The sequence below is a fragment of the Cynocephalus volans genome, chromosome X (genome assembly GCF_027409185.1).
Source record: "Cynocephalus volans isolate mCynVol1 chromosome X, mCynVol1.pri, whole genome shotgun sequence".
Classification (NCBI taxonomy): domain Eukaryota; kingdom Metazoa; phylum Chordata; class Mammalia; order Dermoptera; family Cynocephalidae; genus Cynocephalus; species Cynocephalus volans.
In genome coordinates this window covers 79,768,941-79,791,624 of record NC_084478.1, presented here as the reverse complement: position 1 = coordinate 79,791,624, position 22,684 = coordinate 79,768,941, and the positions used below count along the sequence as shown (strand labels likewise).

The window sequence follows — 22,684 nt, the reverse complement described above, 5'->3', positions numbered from 1 at the left end:
CTTTGCAGATGCTTAACCTTATGCAAGTTGTTTAAACCATGTATGATTCAGTTTGCTGTCCATTAATAGTCTTATCTCTTGGGCTTATCCGAGGATTAAATAATTTAAATCAGTTTGCTGTCCATTAATAGTCTTATCTCTTGGGCTTATCCGAGGATTAAATAATTTAAATCATGTAAAATTCCTGGTGCATGATAAGCATTTAACAGACTTTAGCTATTATTACTTTTGAAAAGTATTGGAACTAAGTATTTTATTCCAAGTTGAACTGTATGTCTACAGAATAGAATTCATGTCCACCATTTTACTAGTAGTCCTGGACATGATTGAGATGCCACAATTAGCTGGTTTTCTTTTCTTTTCTTTTTTTTTTTTTTTGACAGCTGGCCAGTAAGGGGATCCAAACCCTTGAACTTGGTGTTATCAACACCATGTTCTCACCCGCTGAGCTAACTAACCAGCCCCACATTTAGCTTCTTTAAGCAGTTTCATCAGTATCACTTGTGAGCTATGTCTAAGTAAATTGCAGGACAATTTTACTAACACTGAGCCCATTTACAGGGATTGAAGTGATGATTGCTAAAATGCTATTTTAACATAAGCAGTGAGCATATGTCAGCAAGAGGCAATGTGTGGTGTATTGGAATGAGTCCTTGCTACTAACTAAATAACCATGGGACCTCAGACAAGTCATTTAATTTCTAGGGGCCTGTGATGAGCAGAACAGTGGCCCCTAAGGAGCTTCCTTGCCCTAATCTCTAGGACTGTGAATATATTACCTTCCATGGCAAAAGGAACTTTGACCAGTTGAATTTAAAACGAGGAGATTATCTTGGATTATCTGGGTGGGCCCAGTATAATCACATGAGCCCTTAAAAGCAGCAGAAGAATGCAGAAGGGGAAGTCAGATTCAAAGCACAAGTATTCAACATACCATTGCTGTCTCTGAAGAGTGAGCAATGAGCCAAGGAATGAAGGTGGCTTCTAGGAGCTGAGAACAATCACAGCCAGCAAGGAAATGGGACCTCAGTCCTAGAATCTCACAGAACTGAATTCAGCCAATAGCTTGAATGAGACTAGAAGTGGATTCTCACGTAGAGCCTCCAGATAAGAGCCCAGGATGGCTAATACCTTGCCTTTGGCCTTGTGAGACCCTAAGCACATCCTCAGTCAAGGCTGCTTGGATTTCTGACCTACAGAATTATGAAATAATAATTGTGTTGTTTTAAGTCACTGTGGTTGTGGTCATGTTTTACAACAGTGATAGAAAACTAATATGAGGCCTCAGTTGCTTCTGTAAATGAGGAGGTAGTAGGAGGTGGGTGGAGGAGGTTGGAATAAATAAACTTTAGGGTTCCTTCTAGTTCTAAATTTTAAGATTACAGGATTCTCATTCAGCTGCTAATTTTTTAGCTAAAGTATACCATCCATAAATAGGATGGACACACACACAACACACACAAACACTTTTAAGGATATGTATCAGTATGGCAAAGCTGAAGGTTTGGGGGACTCCATAATGGCAGATCAACCAGCTAGATATTAGAGTAGGTTTTGTAACTGCAGAGCAAATAGTTGCAACCTGGATTATCTGGGTGGGTCCAATATAATCACATGAGCAGCAGCAGAATGCAGAAGGCAAAGTCAGATTCAAAGCACAAGAAGTATTCAACACACCATAGCAGACAGAGCCAGGTTCTTCAGCTATAGCCTAAAATTAGGATTCAATGAAAAGGTGACTTTATATGTACAGAGTACTCATTCCTTGAAATGGAAACATGATCCTTATTATCAAACCAGGTCAGTGATGTCTGTATACCTACTAGCATTATAACAATTTATAGTTCTTCTTTAAGGAATCAACTCTATACCCTATATTCAGAACATATAGCAAATTCCCACAATTGGCAATATTTGGCAAATATACCCTTTGTTTTCTATGAAACTAACTCCAAGGAGCAGAGATTCTGATATAACCTGGAAATGAGTACTTAGTACATTCCTTAGAAATGTAACACTGCTTTAGAGCAATCTCCAGGGTTCTCTATGCAAGGTGGCACTAAGTTCATAATGACAATTCCAGATGGCCTTCCCACCCACCTTTACCAGTTATGCAAAGAAATTTCCTTTATATTGTTTTTTTAAAAAAAAAAAAATGGCCTTATTAAGATATACATAATTGACATACAGTTCAATGCATATATTTGGAATAAATGTACAATTCACTAAGTTTTAACAATCTGTATTCACACACACACATATACACTTATGAATCCATTATCACAATCAGGATAAAAAGGTTCTTTGGGGTCTTTTATAACCTCTCCCTACCTCTCTTTCATCAGACAGCCATTGATCATTGGATGTCACTGTAGATTAGTTTTCACTTTCTAGAATTTTATATAAATGAAATTATAGAGTATTTAGTCTTTTTAGTATGGTTTCTTTAATAGCCTAATTCCCTGGGGGTCCATCCATGTTGTTGCATGTATCTGTAGTTCATTCCTTTTTACTGCTGAGTAGTATTCTGTTGTATGTGTGTGTGTGTATATATATATATATATATATCATGATTTGTTTATCCATTCATCTATTGATGGACATTTTGGTTGGTGGCAGTTTGGGGCTATTACAAATAAAGATGCTATGAGCATTCATGTGCATGTCTTTGTATGGTCATATGCTTTCATTTCCCTTGGTAAATACTCAGAAGTGAAATGGCTGGTTTAGATGGTAGGTATACATTTAATGTTTCGAGAAATTGCCAAACTGTTTTTCAAATAGTTATAGCATTTCATTTTACATTCCCAACCAGCAATGTATGAGAGTTTCAGTTCCTCCACATCCTGGAACACGTTTAGTATGGTTAGTCTTTTAAAATTTAATAGGTGTGGAATAATATCTCATTGTGGCTTTAATTTGCATTTTAATAATAACTAATAACATTGAGCATTTTTTCATGTGCTTGTCATCTATGTATCCTGTTTTGTGAAATGTGTTCAGAACTTTTGCACATTTTAAAAAATTGGGTTGTTTTCTTATTATTGAATTAGAACTTTCAATAGTTTGTAAACAATGTCTTTTTTCAGCTTTATTGAAGTATAATTGAAAAACATTGTATACATTCGAGGTGAACAATGTTATGCTTGATACGCATATACATTGTGAAGTCATTACCACACTCAAGCTAATTAACATATTCATCACTTCACATAGTTACTTTTTTGTGGTGAGAATACTTAAGACCTACTCTCTCAAAAAATTTCAGGCATACAACAAGTTATTATTAACGATAGTCAACATGCTGTACATTAGGTCTCCAGAACCTTGTCATCCTGCATAACTGCAAGTTTGTACCCTTTGACCAACATTTCCCCTGCTCCGCCCATCCCAGCCCCACCACTCTTGGCAGCCAACATTCTACTCTCTGTTTCTATGAATTTGACTTTTTTAGATTCCACATATAAGTGCGATCATGTAGTATTTGTCTTTCTGGGTCTGGCTTATTTTACTTAACATAATGTCCCCCAGGTTCATCCGTGTTGTCACAAATGAGAGGATTTCCTTTTTTTTAAGGCTGAATAATATTTCATTGCATATATACCTACATACACACCACATTTTCTTTATCCATTCATCTGTTATATTACACTTATATTGTAATATAACAATGTTACACTTACATTGTTATAACACTTATATAACACTTATATTGTTTTCATGCTTTGGCTATTATGAATAATGCTGCAGTGAACATGGGAGTGCAGATATCTCTTCAAGATAGTGATTTTATTTTCTTTGGGTATATACCCAGAAATGGGATTGCTAGATCATATGGTAGTTCTATTTTTAATTTTTTGAGGAACCTCCATACTGTCTTTCATAATGGTACACTAATTTATATTCCCACCAAAAGTATATAAACATTCTCTTTACAACCTTGTCAATATTTATCTTTTTTTTTGTTGTTGTTTATAACATCCATCCTAATTGGGGTGAAGTGATATCTCATTGTGGTTTTGATTTGCATTTCCCTGATAATGAGTGGTGTTGAGCACCTTTTCATATACCTGTTGGCCATTTGTATGTCTTCAGTGGAAAAATGTCTATTCAGGTTCTTTGCCCATTTTTAAATTCGTATTTGGTTTTTTGCTATAGAATTGCATTTATTTTGGATATTAACCTCTTATTGGATGTAAGTTTGCAGATATTTTCTCTGATTCCATGGGTTGCCATTTCATTTTGTTGATTGTTTCCTTTGCCCTGCAGAAACTTTTTAGTTTGATATAGTCCGCTTATTTATTTTTGTTTTTATTGCCTGTGCTTTTGGTGTCATATTCAAAAAATCATTCCCCATAGCAATGCCATTATTTCTTTGTTGTGCTTACTTTGGGTTATATGTACTCTTATTCTTAGAGTTCCTCAAGATAGAATATGATATCATTGAATTAAGACCTTTCTTTTTTTCCCTATAAGAATTTACTGCTGTTAATTTCCCCCCTGTATTAATCCATTTCTGTTGCTTATAACAAAATACCTGGACCTACGTAATTTATAAAGAAACGATGTTTATTGTTTACAGTTTTGGTGGCTGGGAAGTCCAAAGTCCAGGGAATACATCTAGTGAAGGCCTTGGTGGTGGTGACAGTGGTGCAGGGGTCTCACATGGCAGAATGGCAGAGCAGCGAGAGAGCTAACCTCAGTTGGCTGCTTTTAAAGCCATCAAAACCATTCCCAGGACCACAATTAATCTATCAACTTATTACTCGGTGAATGGATCAATCCATTCACTAGGCATAGTCCTCACCATCCAATCACCTCTTCAAGGCCCCACCTTTCAATTACCATAATAGGATTTCCCCCACTCTCAACAGTCATAGTGGGGTTCAAGCTTCTAATACATAAAATTTGGGGGACACAATTTCAATCCTTATACCCCCTAAGTACCACTTTAGCAGCATCCCACAAATCTCGAACTGTTGTGTTTTCATTGTTTGTTCAGTTCAATATATGTTGAAATTTTTCTTTTAATTTTCTTATTTGACCCATGGGTTATTTAGAAGTATGCTAGATTCCAAATATTCAGGCATTTTCCAGAGATCTGTTATTGATTTCTAGTTTAATTCTATTTTGGTTAGAGAACATACTTTGTGTAATTTGAATCCTTTTAACTTGTTTTATGGCCAAGAATATAGCCTATTTTGGTAAATGTTCCATTTGCACTTGAGAAGGTGTGTTCTGCTGTTGGGTGAATTTTAAGTATAAGGATATCATTGGTTTGTTCTAAATGTTTTTTATTAAATTGAGGAAGTGGCCCTCTATTCCCACCTTCTTGATAGTATCTTAAAATCATGAATTGGTGTTGAGTTTTGTCAAATGGTTTTTCTGCATCAGTTGATATGATCGTGTGATCTTTCTTTTTTAGCCTGTTAATATGGTGAATTACAATGATTATTTTTCAAATATTGAACCAGCCTTGTACCCCTGAAATAAACCCTACTTGGTCATGGTGTTAATTCTTCATATATATTGCTTATTTATATTTGCTAATATTTTGCTAAAGATCTTTGCATTTATATTCACGAGGAATATTAGTTTATAGTTTTCTTATTTTGTACTGTCTTTGTCTGACTTTATTATCTGGGTAAAACTGTCTTAATAAAATGATTGGTAATTGTTCCCTCCTCTTCTATTTTCTGGAAGAAATTGTATAAAATTAGTGCTAATTTTTCTTTAAAAATTTGATAGAATTCTTTAGTGAAAGTATTTGGGCCTGGAATTTCTTTTTCGAGAGTTTATTTTATTTTATTTTATTTATTATTATTTTTTTATTTGTGGCTGACTGGTCAGGGGATCCAAACCCTTGACCTTGGTGTTGTCAGCACCACACTCTAAGTGAGCTGACTGGCCATCCCATTTTTCAGCAGCTTTAAGATTATGAATTCAATTTTCTTAATAGTTATGTTTATTCAAATTATCTATTTTATACTGGTAAGTTGCGATAGTTTGTGATTTGGGGGAAATTGGTCCATTTCCTCTAACTTCTTGAATTTACGTGTGTAGAATTGTTCATAGTATTCCCTTATTATCCTTTTGATGTGTGCATGGTCTGTAATAATATATCTTGTTTTGTCCCTGATATTGGTCATTTGAGTCCTTTTTTTTCTTTCTCAGTCTTGCTAAAAGTTTGTCAATTATATATATATTTTTTGGATAACCACCTTTTGTTTCATTGATTTTTAAAAATTGTTTTTCTGTCTTAAATTTTATTCATTTTTGGGGGGGATGGCTGGCTGGTATGGGGTTAAATTTTATTGATTTCTGCTCCTATCTTTATTATTTACTTATTTTTGCTTGCTTTTGGTGTATTTTGCTCTTCCTTTTCTAGTTTCTCAAGGTTGGGACCTTAGATTATTGATTTGAGACTTTTCCTCTCTTATAAAGGAAGCCTTTAGTGATAAAAAATTTCCCTCTCAGCACTGTTGTAACTGCATCCAACAAAATTTGATATGTTGTATTTTCATTTTCACTTAGTTATCTTTCTGTTATTGATTTCTATTTGACCCATGTTGTCAGAGAACACACTCTGTGTGATTTTAATTCTTTTCAGTTTCTCCAGGTTTGTTTTATGGCCGATGATATAGTCTATTTTGGTATATATTCTGTGGGCACTTGAAAATATTGTGTATTCTGCTGCTGCTTGGTGAAGTCTTCTACAAAGGTCAGTTAGATCCTGTTGGTTGATGGAGTTGAGTTTAGTTGTTGAGTTGTTATGTACCTTAGCTGATTTTTGTTTAGTCTCATGAGTTTTTGAGAGAGGGTGTTGAAGTCTCCAACTCTAATCATGAATTTCATATGGCCACCAGGTATATGAAAACGTGTTCAGCATCACTAATCATTAGGGAAACGCAATTCAAAACCACAGTGAGACATCACCTCACAGCTATTAGGATGGATGTTATAAACCAAAAAAGAAAAGATAAGTGTTGACAAGGATGTGGAGAAATTGGAATTCTTATACACTGTTGGTGGGAATGTACTACAGCCTCTGAAAAACAGTATGGGGATTCCTCAAAAAATTAAAAATAGAATTACTATCTTGCTGTGGGTTAAATGTGTCCCCCAAAGGCTCATGTATTAGAAACTAAATCTACATTGTAACAGTGTTAAGAAGGTGAGAAATCCTATTATGGTAATTGAAAGTTGGGAATTTTAAGAGGAGATTAGATTGTGAGGACTGTACCCTGTGAATGGATTAATCTTTTAATGGCTTAATGGGTGCTAATGGGCATGGTTATGATGGCTTTAAAAGGAAAGCAAGTGAGGAGGTCAGCTCTCTCTTGCTCAGCCATTTGCCATGTGACACCCTGTGTCTCCACGGGACTCTGCACTAAGAAGAAGGCCCTCACAAGATGTGTACCCTGGACTTTTGACTTCCCAGCCTCCAAAACTGTAAGAAATACATTTTATTTTTTACAAATTACCCAGTTTCAGTTATTTTGTTATAAGCAACAGAAACAGACTAATACACATATGATTCAGCAATTTCACTTCTGGGCATATACCCTAAAGAATTGAAAGCAGGATCTCAAAGAAATACTTTCACTCCCATGTTCATTGCAGCATTATTCACATTAGCTAAAATATGGAAACAACCCAAGTGTCTATCAGTGGATAAATGGGTAAGCAAAATGTGTGTGTTTATACATATACATATACATACACACATATACACACAAAGGCGTATTAATCAACCTTTAAAAAGAAGGAAATCCTACTACTTGCAACAACCTGGATGAATCTGGAGAACGCTATATTAAGTGAAATAAGCCAGTCACAGAATGGCTAATACTATGTGACTCCACTTACATGAGGTGTCTAAAATAATCAAATGTATAGAAACAGAAAATGGAATGGTGGTTGCTACAGGTTGAGAGGACGAGGAATGGGGGAATTGTTGCTCAATGGGTATAAAGTTTCAGTTATATAAGATGAAAAAGTTCTAGAGATCATAGTTCTAGATCATTTGTTCTAGAGAACATGATGCATGTAGTTAACAGTATGGTACTGTGCACTCAAAATTTTAAGAGTGTAGATATCATGTTAAGGGTTCTTACCAGAAAAACAAAAACACAGAGACCCATGAGAACTTATGAAGGTGATGAATATGATGGTATCATATTCATGATGGTATGATGATGTTATCACAGGCGTACATATGTCACACTCATCAAATTGTATACGTTAAACATGCAGTTTTTCTTGCATATCAATTTTACCACATTAAGGTTATTAAAAATTATAGCCACTCCTTTTTTCCTTTTATTAATATTTGCATGATATGTTTTTCCCAACCTTTTATTTTCAACCCTCCTATATCATTTTTTTTGAAGTAGGTTTCTTGTACACTGTGCAGTTGGGGTGTGTGTGAGTTTTCTCCCCAGCTTTATTGAGATATTAGTGACAATTAAAATTGTGTATATTTAAGGTGTACAACATGATGTTTTGTTATGCCTATATATTGTGAAATGATTACAGTACAGCTAATTAACGTATCTATCGCCTCATATAGTTACGTATTTTTTGTTTGGTTTGTTCGTTTGTTTTTGTGGAGAGCACTTGAGATCTACTCTCTTGGCAAATTTCAGGTATACAATACATTATTATTAACTATAGTCACAATGCTATACATTGGATCTCCAGAACTTAATTCATCTTGTAACTGAAATCTTTGACCAACATCTGTCCTTTTCCTACCACCCTCCAGACCCTGGTAACCACCATTCTTCTATTACTATGAGTTTGGTTTTTTTTTTTTTTTTTCTTTTGGTATTCCACATATAAGTGAGATCATGTAGTATTTGTCTTTCTGAGTCTGGCTTATTTCACTTTGCAGAGTTGTCCTCCATCATTCATGTTGTCACAAATGGCAAATATTTTTCTTTTTAAGGCTGACTAATATTTCATTGTATATATATATATATACACACCACATTTTGCTTATCCATTCATCTGTTGACGAACACTTGGGTTGCTTCCAAATTTTAGCTAATGAGAACAATGCTGCTATGAACATGGTGTACAGATATCTATTCAATTCCTTGCCTTCAATTCTTTTGGGTATATACCCCAAAGTGGAATTGCTGGATTATATGGTAATTTATATTTTTAATTGTTTGAGTAACCACCATACTGTTTTCTATAGCAGCTGTACCATTTTACGTTCCCATCAGCAGTGCACAAGGGTTCCAATTTCTCTACATCCCCACCAACACTTGTTTTCTTTTGACTTTTTGATAATAGCCATCCTAACAGGTGTGAGGTGATATCTCATTATGATTTTGATTTGCATTTCCCTAATGATTAGTGATGTTCTGCATCTTTACATATTTCTGTTGATCATTTTTATGTCTTCTTTGGGAAAATATCTATGCAAGTCCTTTGCCCATTTTTAAATTGGGTTATTTGATTTCTTGCTATTGAGTTGTATGAGTTCCTTATATATTTTGGATATTAACCTCTTATCAGACATATGGTTTGCAGATATTTCTTACATTCTGTAGGTTGTCTTTTCATTTTATTGATTGTTTACATAGCATGTTTTCTTTAATCCATTCTGTGAATTACCTTCTTTTAATTGGTGTATTTAGACTGTTTACATTAAATGCAATTATTGGTATGTTAGGGCTTAAGCCTGCCATTTAAATTTTTGCTGTTCTGCTGTATTTTTAAGAACATGTTTAGATTTACAGAAAAATTGAGAAGATAGTACAGAATTTCCATGTACCCTGTATGCTGTTTCCCCTATTATTGCCATTTTACATTACTATGGTATGTTATAATTAATGAACCAATATTGATGCATTATTATTATTAAGCAAAGTCAATAGTTTATTCAGATTTCCTTAGTTTTACCTAATATCCTTTTCCTATTCCAAGCTCCCACCCGTGATACCACATTATATTTAGTTGTCATATCTTCTTAGGCTCTTCTTGGCTGTGACAATTTCTTAGATATATCTTGGCTTTGGTGACATTGACATTCTTGAGTATCCATCAGGTATTTTATTTTATTTTATTTTATTTTTTATTTTTTTTTTGTCTTTTTCGTGACTGGCACTCAGCCAGTGAGTGCACCGGCCATTCCTATATAGGATCCAAACCCGTGGCGGGAGCGTTGCGGCGCTCCAGGCGCCGCACTCTCCCGAGTGCGCCATGGGCTCGGCCCATCCATCAGGTATTTTATAGGATGTCTTTTTATTGGAATTTCTCTGATGTCTTTCTCATAATTAGTCTGGGGTTATGGGTTTAGGGAGGAAGATCATATAGGTAAAAGTACCGTTTTCAGTGGATCCAAATGCAGTGGTGTTTACGACTAATTGATCACAACCAGTTATAGATGTCTTTGTTCCTTCTCTACTCCCACTGCTTCACTTGACTCGCTTTAGGCCTGGCCAGTTAGCTCACTTGGTAGAGCATGGTGCTGATAACCCTGAGGTCAAGGGTTTAGATCCCTGTATACCCAGCTGCCAAAATAAATAAATACATACTCTACTGTTTGGAGTTATGGAGTTATGCTCCCCTCTTTGAGGGCAGAGTATCTACATAAATTATTTGGATTTCTTCTGCATGGGAGATTTGTCTCTTCTCCCTGATTTATTCTGTCATTTACTTTTATCAGTATGGACTCATGAATATTTATTTTATACTTTGGGTTATAATCCAATATTACTTTCTTTTGTTGTTCAAATTGTTCTAGCTTTGGCCATTGGGAGCTCCTTCAGTTGTCTCCTGTGCCCCTTTGATATAACCCCTGTCACTGTGGGTGGTTTTTTTTTGTTTTTTTTTGTTTGTTTGTTTGTTTTTGAGAAGTTTTTTCCTTTCTGACACTACGAGATGTTCCAGATTCATCTTGTGCATTTCCTCCCCTAGTCCTAGAATCAACCATTTCTCCTAGGAGCCTTGATTCCTTTTACTGGAGAATCATATTAGAAACCAAGATCTGAATGCTAGCTGTGCTTCTTGCTACTAGGCTGTCATTTCTTTTAGGCTATCTCAGTTGACAGAGCAAAGAAATATATGTGATATAGACACATCTATAAATATTTTTATATGTAACCATCTGTATCTACATTAAGTTAAACATAAGTTCTTACTGATGTTTCTGACTCTAATCCATTACCATGTAGATCATTCTTTAGTCTTACAGACTCATTTCCAAAGTTACTTACATCAGTACATTTTCCCCCATCCCCTTTAGTGAAATTGTTTCATATATTTGTTAGATTCTCTTGTCACAGCCTGCATTACATCCCGAGATTCCCCCAACCTTCTAAAAAATATATATATGTATTTTAAAAACTTGCACACATTAAGATTCACTCATGCTGTAAAATTCTGTGGATTTTGACAAATGTGTGATATACATCCAATATTACAATATCATACATAGTAGTTTCACCAACCTAAAAATCCTCTGCGTTTCACCTACTCATCTTCCTGGGTTGCTGGCAACCACTGATCTTTTCACTGTTTCTGTTTTTCTACTGGCTCTTCTTTTTACTGTGTTGCCACTTCTGGAATGTCACATAATTGGAACAATTCAGTATGTAGTCTTTTCAGACTGGCTTCTTCCACTTAGCAATATGCAATTAAGTTTCTCCTATGTCTTTTTGTGACTGGTAGATCATTTCTTTTTATTATTGAACAATATTCTATTGAATGGATGCACCACAATTTGTTTATCCATTCACCTACTGAAGGACATCTTGGTTTCTTCCAGTTTTTGGTGATTATAAATAAAGTTGCTATAAAGATTTGCATGTAGATTTTTGTGTAGATCTAAGTTTTCAAATCAAGTGGGTAAATTCCTAGAAGTGAAATTGATGTTGGAGGTAGTGTCCAGGGAGCCTTCATAGTCGGCCTCAACCTGCCCAGTCCTCTTACCAGGTTCTTGACTCTGCCACAGGAAAGAATTCAAGGGCAGAGTCACAGTAGACAGAACAAGTTTCATAAAATAGATAAGAAATACAGGTTCCGTAAAGAGAGTGCAGCATGCTCTAGGGACTGAGCAGGGCCCACACCAAGTTTAATACAAAAGTTCAGTACAGACATCAAGTCTAACATAAAAGTAAGAAAAATGTAAAGTTCAGTACAAAGTGCAGGCTGGCTCAAGAGAATGAGCAGCTGCTTGCTGAAAGTAAGTTTGATACAAAGTAAAGAATACACACCTCAGCCAGCCAAGTACAGGTTGCCTCCATGAAAGTGAGCAACAACCCCTCCTTCTGCTGGGATTCGGCTTTTATAGTTTCTCTATCTAATGAATATTCAGTTAAGGGAGTGGTTCCCAGTTATGTAACATTTAGTCTTGCACATAATTAGTCTCTTTCTGGAACATGTTCATTGGTCAGACCCTATCACATGCACCAGACATATTCAAGAATACTCTGTGTTCTCTATTGAGCATGCCCAGCCACTGGGTTTGCATAAGCCAGCCCCTTGTCGTCTCATTTTCCCTTGGGTTGGTGCTAAAAGTAGGTCTAACTGGGAACAGTAACTTTCCTCCAGGGGAGAGCTCAGAGGAGGGGGCCTGAGACCTCAGGGAAACCCAGAAGCTGGAAACCCAGAAGCATGTCCTGAAACCTGAACCCAGGGAAACTGAGCACCTCCTATATCAAAATGACTGCTATGGGCTGGATCACAGATCCCTCTGCCCCATCCTGTCTAGGCCATGAGTCAGGTAGTTGGAAAAAGATTCTGGCAGTCTTAGGCACAATAGACATGCTTTATTCCAATGTGAGCTCTGCCGGCCAGTGGTTCAGAACTGTTGTCTTTTATACTACAAGTACACAATAGTGGCAACAAGCCAAGGAGTACATGGGCACACATGCTCAGTAATGCTACTCTTATATAACTTGTTTACAGTGAATGTGCTAAAATGTACTGAATCATGTCCTGCCTGATATGAGGTGAGGGAGCCTGATTAAACTGTTTCTATTTTCCTCACAACTGCTATAGGTAAGGTGTCATTTCTCTTTGTACATTCAAGATTTTTTTCCTTGTCTTTAGTTATCAGAAGTTTGAGTATGATACATCTTAGGGTGGATTTTCCTTGGATTTATCATGTTTGGGGTTTGTTCAGTTTCTTGAATCTCTAGGTTTATGGCTTTTGCCAAATTTGGGAGCTTTCAGACATTATTTCTTTGAATACTTGTTCTGCCTCACCTTCTTTCTCCTCTTCCAGTATTCTGATGACACAATGTTACATTCTTTTCTAGTCCCACAGGGCAGTTTTCTTCAATCTATTTTTTCTCTGTTGTTCAGACTGTATAATTTCAATTCTGTTTTCAGGTTCAATGATTCTTTCCTCTGTACTTTCCATTCTGCTGTTGAGCTCATCTGTTGAGTTATTTTTAAGATTTTGGTTATTGTTTTTATATATTAGTTTTCTGGCTAGTGAAACAAATTACCACAAACTGGGTGACTTAAAACAACAGAAATTTATATAGTTCTGGAGGCCAGAAGTCCAAAATCAAGGTGTTGGTTGACTTTTCATTTTACTAATTCTTTTCTTTTTGTGCAGAAGCTTTTTAGTTTGATGTAGTCCCACTTGTTTATTTTTGCTTTTGTTGCCTGTGCTTTTGGTGTCCCATCCAAAAGATCACTGTAAAGACCACTGTCAAGGAGCTTGTTTACTGTTTCTTTCCCTAAGTTTATGGTTTCAGATCATATGTTTAAGTCTTCAATGCATTTTGAACTGATTTTTGTGTATGGTATATGATAGATATCCAATTTCATTCTTTTGTATGTGGATGTCCAGTTTTCCAACCCCACTTTTATTTATTTATTTACTTATCTATCTATCTATCTATTTATTTATTTATATTGGTTATGAATATTCATAAGATACAAAGCTGATTGTCACCCCTCATGCCCAAAGTGTGAAGGTCAGATCCATACCAGCAGCATGCACCTTACCACAAATTGTGTTTGTACCCCATGCCCTCCACCCAACTTTGTATTCCAAGGTATGTCCTCTCTCTCTGCAAGTCCAATGCACCCCAGTGGACTTTCTTTCCTTCCTTCTTTCTTTCTTAGCTCCCACTTACGAGTGAGTACATGTGGTATTTATCCCTCTGTGCTTTGCATATTTCACTCAACGTAAGTTTCTCCAGGCTCCTTCATGTTGTTGCAAATGGGAGAATTTCATTCTTTTTTATGGCAGAGTAGTATTTCATGGTGTATGTATACCACATTTTCCTTATCCAATCATCCATCAATGGACATTTTGGTTGGCTCCATGTCTTAGCTATTGTAAACAGCGCTGTGATGAACATGGGAGTGCAGGTATCCCTTCAATGTGATGATTTCCATTTCTCTGGGTATACACCCAGACGTGGGATTGCTGGATCATATGGAAGATCTATCTGTAGTTGTCTAAGGAAACTCCATACTGTTTTCCATAGTGGTTGTACTAATTTACAGTCCCACCAACAGTGCAGGAGCATTCCCTTCTCTCTGCACCCTCACCAGCATTTGTTATTCACCATCTTTTTGATTATAGCCAGTCTAACTGGGGTGAGATGTTATCTCAGTGTAGTTTTAATTTGCATTTCCCTGATGATAGTGATGTTGAGCATTTTTCCATGTACCTGTTGGGCATTTGTATGTCTTCCTTTGAAAAATGTCTATTCAGCTCCTTTGTCCATTTTTAAATTGAGTTATTTGTTTTTTTACTGCCAAACACCATTTATTGAAGAGACTGACTTTCTTCCATTGTGTATTCTGGGTGCCCTTGTTGAAAATTAGTTGACCATATATGTGTGGATTTTTTTCCTAGGCACCCGGATCTGTTCCATTGGTCTATGTGTCTGTTTTTATGCCAGTTCCATAATATTTTGATTATTATAGCTTTGTAGTATGATTTGAAATCAGGAAATATGATGCCTTCAACTTGGTTCTTCATTTTTAAGATTGCTTTGGCTGGGCTGGCCAGTTAGCTCAGTTGGTTAGAGCACAGTGTTATAACACCAAGGTCAAGAGTTTGGGTTCCAAACTGGCCAGCCACCAAAAAAAAAAAAAAAAAGATTGTTTTGTCTATTTAGGGTCTTGTGGTTCCATACGAATTTTAGTATAGTTTTTTCTATTTCTGTGAAAAACGCCATTGGAATTTTGGTAAGAATTGCCTTGAACCTGTAGATCACTTTGGGTAGTATGGATATTTTAACGATATTAATTCTTCCAATCCATGAACACGGGATATATCTTTTCATTTATTTGTGTCTTCTTCAATGTCTTTAATCAATGTTTTATGGTTTTCAGTGTACGAAAGAAGCACTACAGATATTTGTATGTTGATATTGAATTTTTTTTTTTTTTTTTGGCTGCTGGCCGGTCTGGGGATCTGAACCCTTGACCTTGATATTACAACACTGCTTCTAAGTAACTGAGCTAACTGGCCAGGCTGTATGTCGATTTTATATCCTGCAACTTTGCTGAATTCGTTTATTAGTTTAACAATTTTTTGGTGGAGTCTTCAGGATTTTCTACGTATAGAATCAATTGCTGCTGCAAACAGAGACAATTATTTTGGCTTTTACATTTAGATCTTTGATCCATTTTGAGTTAATTTTTGTATACTATGTGAATTCAATTTTATTCTTTTTATGTGGAAATCCACTTTTTCGAGCACCATTTGTTGAATGGTCCTGGCACCCTTCTAAAAAATCATTTGACCACCAGATTTATTTCTGGGTTCTGTATTCCATTCACTTGGTCTATATGTCTGTCTTTATGCCAGTCACATGTTTTGATTACTATAGCTTTGTAATAAGTTTTGAAATTGGTTAAGTGTGAGTCCTCCAATTTTCTTCTTCGTTTGGCTGTTTTGAGTCCCTAGAGATTCTATATGAAATTTAAGACAAATTTTTCTATTTCTGTAAAAACATCACTGGGATTTTAATAGGGATTGCATTAAATCTGTGCATCACTTTGGGAGTATTGACATCTTAATAATATTAGGTCTTCCAATCCATGAGCCGTTTGTACTTTTAAATAGAATGTATTGGTGTATTATTTGTGTAATAAAACATAAATAAATTTTTTTTAAAAGTTTGCAGAAGAAACTAGTAAATCTCTCATGTCAGTTCATGTAACTTCACTGAATCTCACTGGATCTCAGTTACCAATTTTTAAAAATTGACATCAGTTCTGGGGGGAAAGCATAAATTAGATATCAGGGGAGAAATAATTATTTGACTACAGGTGTTCATGAAAAGAAAATGTTTATGGATTAGTAAGTTAAATTATTTGCTGATGACAAATCGTTTTATTTAGACGTTTAATGACATTACCTGAGGTCAGATATAATTTTATCTGGCTTGTTTTGCTCACACTGAAATAAATTTTAGTCTCATTGATCAAAAATCAGTTCTATTCACACTGCTTAAAATTGTGTCTCATTGAACAGAGAATCTGTTGGGTTTTATTTCCTGAAGATCATCTGTGAACATTTTAAGTCATCAGAAAATATTGGAAAAGCTCTACTGCTCCACATTGACATGCTTTTACAAAGGAAGGAAGACCTGCTTGCCAAGGAGAAGATTGAAGAAATCATTGTAGGTCAGTAGGATTTCTGCAGGTGTTTTAGAAAGGCATTAATCTGCATATAATTCTAAGATAGATGTCAGAACAGTAGCAAAATCCTCAGGTCAACAGATTTTTCCCACTTTCCTTTTTTTTTTTCGTCGTAATGATCGTTAACAGTAACATGTCACCTGTCCAGATTCCACACATTTAGCAAGCTAGAATGAGAAACTAAGGAAAAATAACAAAACATCAACAGAAATAAACTTGTAAGTTTAAAGCTTATGTATACTGGAAAATTGTGAGATTACATGTCTAATTTAATTTTCCCAGTTTGATCTCAAATTAGCTCTGTGCCTTTAGGTAACTCAGTATCTCTGGACCTTGTTTTGTTTTTGTTTTTGTTTTTTAACTATAAAACAAGGATTGTGAACTAAATTCCTGGCTTTTAAACTTTTTTTTTTAGCAGCAGCGTCCTTTTACAATGCAATCTTCTATGAACTCCACCATGAATAAAATAGATCAGAGTTTCTCTGGTTAAAGCCGGGGTATAGAACCAAATCTGTTCAGCATTCCACTAATCCTTCACCTCTCTTGCAAAGCCGCTATACCCTAAAGAACACAGATAGTATGATCCCTTTCTTAGAAATTCTCTCCCCTACCTCATTCTTCTAAATTTACACATGTACAGAGATACAACTGGAATGATAGTCAATAAATATTACCACTGGGCTTTATTCTGAGTGGTAGCATTTTAGGTGATGTTTGCTTTCTTTTTAATCCTTTACTGTATTGCTTGAATTTTTATAAGTATGCATCATGCTTTTATAAAAGCAAAATCATTAATATTTTTAGAAGGAAATCATTTGACTAGATGATCCCTATGAGCCTTTTGAACTTTAGATTCTATTAACCATATTTTATTGATGACACCCTCCCTCTAGATCTTCATTAAGATTCCAATTACTTTTAAACCCCGTTTTGATAAGCTTGGTTATCTTATTTTCCAACTCTTAGCATTTTAATGGTAGCATATTACAAATAGAGAAATGGTCCACAGGGAAATATACAGGTTAACCTGACCATAAAGGAAGGAGAAAACACTACAGATTTTATAAAACTGATTTAAATATTTTAAAGAATACAGCAATCTGTACTATATAATAAATCTCGAAGGCATCACTGTGCTATATTAACAGTACAGTAAAATATAATAGTTGTTAGTGTTGTTGACCTTGAATTGTCAAGAAAAAGTTAAGTTCAGCTTTACAAAACTAGAAAGTATGTTTAGTTTTTAGAAAATTTAAGAAAATTTTACATGAAAAGATTTATACTTTTTTTAACTTTTTTTAATAAAAAAGTTTTGTATTTAAAGAAAGTAAACTGTCAGCTAACTAGAAAACTTGATTATACAGACTAACCCATTTTCGTAAAATTCCAGTTAGACAAAGTTTTATTGTGATATCTAATTATACACTGCTAATCTCCAAGTATTATAGAATTTTAAGTAGACACATTAAGTAGCTGTTTACTCTCATGTGAGTATTTTTAACTAAGTCATGGAACAAACTACATTTACTGACTGGTCAGAGACTCTTAGTGTTCTAATCAAGATTTTTGTGGAAATAGTTTGTGGCAAAGAGGCAGAAGAGAAGGAGATATAGAATTCTACTATAGTTTAAGCTTTATCTTAATGTGCTCTAATGTATTTGAACCCTGTAAACGTCTAGACCAGAAATGATCAGGCACAAGTTACGATTTAAAGTTTTATGTGTACATGTGGTCTTAAAGTATTTTACAAAAGGTTTAAGGTGTAATTGGCCCTTTTTTGTGAACTTGATCTGATCTATTTAGTATATAATAGTATAAACACTTCTTATTAATAATTTCTGGCATTGCTCTCTGCTCATTCACAGGAACCTTGTTAAGGCACCAGATGATGATCTAATTTGGAACACAGAAAATAAGTTAAAAAGAGACTAAGGCTGGAAAACTATCACAGATTGATGGGAGAATTACAGTGATTCTAGCAAACCCTTATTGTATTATATAATCAATTTCGGTAGTAAACCTAAAATTGATGGTGAAAACCTGTCTGAATGTGGTTGTTTTTGTAGCCCCATTACTTAAAGATTATAGGTTCTGAGTATAGTTAGCACTTGCTATTTAATGTAATAGATTTAGATTCTTGTTTTCAGAGCCTGGGTCTGTTTGTTTGTTTGGTTTTTAGGTCACCAAACAGGAAGACAACTGACAACAGAATTAGTAGGATGTCTACATGACATTCTGTGGAAAAAAGCCAGCAGAAGTTTTGAGGTTTGGGAATAATCTTGTTTTCATTCTTTATATTTTTTTCTTTACTGCAAAAAATAAAACAGTGTGTTCACTATAGAAATCATACAGCACCAGATGCTTTAATAATAATTTCTCTCTGTTTAGATACCATCTATTTATTAAATATTCACATGTAGAATGATATGCGGCATTGTACAGGAGTTTAATTCAAAAATAATAAGACATGATTCCTCCCCATTGGGAGCTTACAGTCTAGGGAAATGACATCACCAATATTAAGACATAGGAATGTAATTTATTTTAACGTAAGGAATGAGAAAGTCAGAGGGGATTTACTCCTTTTAAAAAGTCATGGTGCCCAACCTATCACTTCTCAAGGCATAAAGAAATATAAAGATTTGTAAGACCAGGATAGACCACATGTTCAGTCACAAATCAAGTCTCATCAAATTTAAAAAATTGGAATTATTCCATGTATTTTTTCATATCACAATGGATTAAAATTAGAAATCAGTAACAAATGAAACTCTGGAAACTGTACAAACACATGGAAATTAAACAACATTCTACTTAATGACATATGGGTCCAAGAAGAAATTAAACAGGAAATCAAAAAATTTCTTGAAAATAATGAAAATAATGATACAGCATACCAAAACCTGTGGCATACTGCAAAAGTAGTACTAAGGGGAAAATTTATCACATTAAATGCTTACTTCAGAAGAATGGAAAGATGGCAAATAATAAACAACCCAACACTTCACCTTAAAGAACTAGAAAAACAAGAACAATCCAAACCCAAACTTAGTCGACAGAAAGAAATAATTAAGATCAGAGCAGAACTAAATGAAATAGAAACCCAAAATATGATACAAAAGATCAATGAAACAAAAAGTTGGTTTTTGAAAAGATAAATAAAGTTGACAAACCTTAAGCAAGGTAAACTAAGAAAAGAAGAGAGAAGACCCAAATAACAAAAATTAGAAATGAAAAAGGTGATATTACAACTGATACCTCAGAAATACAAGGAATCATTAGAGACTACTATAAACAACTATATGCCAACAAATTTGAAAATCTGGAGGAAATGGATAAATTTCTGGACACTACAAACTACCAAAACTGAGCTAAGAAGATATAGAAAATCTGAACAGATCAATAGCAATAAACGAGATTGAAGCTGTTATCAGAAGGCTCCCAACAAAGAAAAGCTCAGGATGAGACTGGTTCACTGCAGAGTTCTACCAAACCTTCAAAGAGGAACTGATACCAATTCTCTACAAACTGTTTCAAAAATTGAAACAAGGGCCATTCTCCCAAACTCATTTTATGAGGTAAATATTACCCTGATACCAAAAACCAGACAAAGATACATCAAAAATAGAAAACTACAGGCCAATATCCTTGATGAATATAGATGCAAAAACCCTCAATAAAATACTAGCTAACAGAATACGGCAACACATACACAAAGTTATGCACCATGAACAAGTGGGATTCATTCCAGGGATGCGAAGTTGGTTCAACATATGCAAATCAATAAATGTGATACACCACATCAATAAAAGCAAAGAAAAAAACTATATGATCATCTCTAAAAATGCTGAAAAAGCATTTGACAAAATTCAGCATTCGTTCTTGATAAAGAGTCTCTATAAGTAAGGTATAGATGGAAACTATCTCAACACAATTAAAGCCATATATGATAAGGCCACTGCCAATATCATTCTGAACGGGGAAGAGCTGAAAGCTTTTCCCTTAAGAAAAGGAACCGGACAAGGATGCCCACTCTCACCACTCCTTTTCAACATAGTGTTGGAAGTACTAGCCAGAGCAATCAGAGAAGAGAAGGAAATAAAGGGCATCCAGATTGGAAAAGATGAAGTCAATCTGTCCCTGTTTGTGGATGATATGATCCTATATATTGAACACCCTAAAGCCTGTATAAAAAAACTCTTGGAATTGATAAACGATTTCAGCAAAGTTGCAGGATACAAAGTCAACACACAAAAATCAGGAGCATTTCTACACTTGAACAGTGAACATGCAGAACAAGAAATCAAGAAAGCTAGCCCATTTACAATAGCCACCAAAAAAATAAAATACTTAGGAATAAAGTTAACCAAGGATGTGAAAAATCTGTACGAAGACAACTACAAACCACTGTTGAGAGAAATTGAAGAGGACACAAGAAGATGGAAAGATATCCCATGCTCTTCAGTTGGAAGAATTAACATTGTGAAAATGTCCATATTACCCAAAGTGATCTACAGATTCAATGCAATCCCCATCGAAATTACAATGACATTTTTCTCAGAAATGGAGAAAACTATCCACACATTTATTTGGAACAACAAAAGACCATGCATAGCCAAAGCAATCCTCGGCAAAAAAAAATAAAGCTGGAGGCATAACACTACCTGACTTTAAACTATATTACAAAGCTATAATAACCAAAACAGCATGGTACTGGCATAAAAACAGACACACAGATCAATGGAATAGAACAGAGAACCCAGGAATCAACCCATATACCTACATCCAGCTGCTCTTTGACAAAGGCACCAAGTCTACACACTGGGGAAGAGACTGCCTCTTCAACAAATGGTGCTTGGAAAACTGGATATTCATATGTAGGAGAACGAAATTAGACCCGTACTTCTCATCATATAACCAAAATCAACTCAAAATGGATTAAAGAATTAAATATACACCCTGAAACAATAAAACTCCTTAAGGAAAACATAGGGGAAACAGTCCAGGAAGTAGGATTGGGTACAGACTTCATGAATACAGCCCCCAAAGCACAGACAACCAAAGGAAAAATACACAAATGGGATTATATCAAACTAAAGAGCTTCTGCACAGCAAAAGAAACAATTAACAGAGTTAAAAGACAACCAACAGAGCGGGAGAAAATATTTGCAAAATGTACATCTGACAAAGGACTAGTATCCAGAATATACAAAGAACTCAAGCAACTTTACAGCAAAAAAACTAGTAACCCAATTTAAAAATGGGCAAAGGAGCTGAATAGGCATTTCTCATAGGAAGATTTACGAATGGCCATCAGACAAATGAAAAAATGCTCAACATCACTCAGCATTTGGGAAATGCAAATCCAAACCACTTTGAGATACCATCTCACTCCAGTTAGTATGGCTAAGATCCAAAAGAGTGTAAATGATAAATGCTGGTGAGGTTGTGGAGAAAAAGGAACTCTCATACATTGTTGGTGGGACTGCAAAATGGTGCAGCCTCTATGGAATTCCTCAAACTATTACAGATAGATCTTCCATATGACCTAGCTATTCCACTGCTGGGAATATACCCAGAGGAATGGAAATCATCATGCTGAAGGGATACCTGTACTCCATTGTTTATTGCAGCACTGTTTACAATAGTCAAGATTTGGAACCAGCCCAAATGTCCATCATCAGTTTAGTAGATAAGGAATCTGTGGTATATCTGCACAGTGGAATTCTACTCTGCTTTAAAAAAGAATGAAATACTACCATTCACAGCAACATGGATGGACTTAGAGAAAATTATATTAAGTGAAACAAGTCAGGCACAGAAAGAGAAATACCACATGTTCTCACTTATTTGTGGGAGCTCAAAATGAATAAATAAACACACAAATAAAGCATGGGGGAGAAGAAGACACAACAATCACAATAATTTCCTTGAACTTGTTAAGACAAGTGAACAAATATGATGGAGAGAATGGAAAGAGGAAGGGGGGAAGAAGAACAGGTCACAAAAATCAACTACAATGTATATTGAGAAGTTGAAAAAAATAGAA

The 22,684-nt window shown here is 35.1% G+C and overlaps 1 protein-coding gene across 1 annotated transcript in view; it reads left to right on the top strand.

Annotated features, from left to right (window-relative positions):
* TEX11 (testis expressed 11) overlaps positions 1-22,684 on the top strand; it is a 323,127-nt gene that overhangs the window by 134,389 nt on the left and 166,054 nt on the right. Inside the window, exons 13-14 of the mRNA XM_063084664.1 lie at positions 16,469-16,620; positions 18,815-18,900. Coding sequence (XP_062940734.1) covers positions 16,469-16,620; positions 18,815-18,900 — 238 coding nt within the window. The remainder of the gene's footprint in view (positions 1-16,468; positions 16,621-18,814; positions 18,901-22,684) is intronic.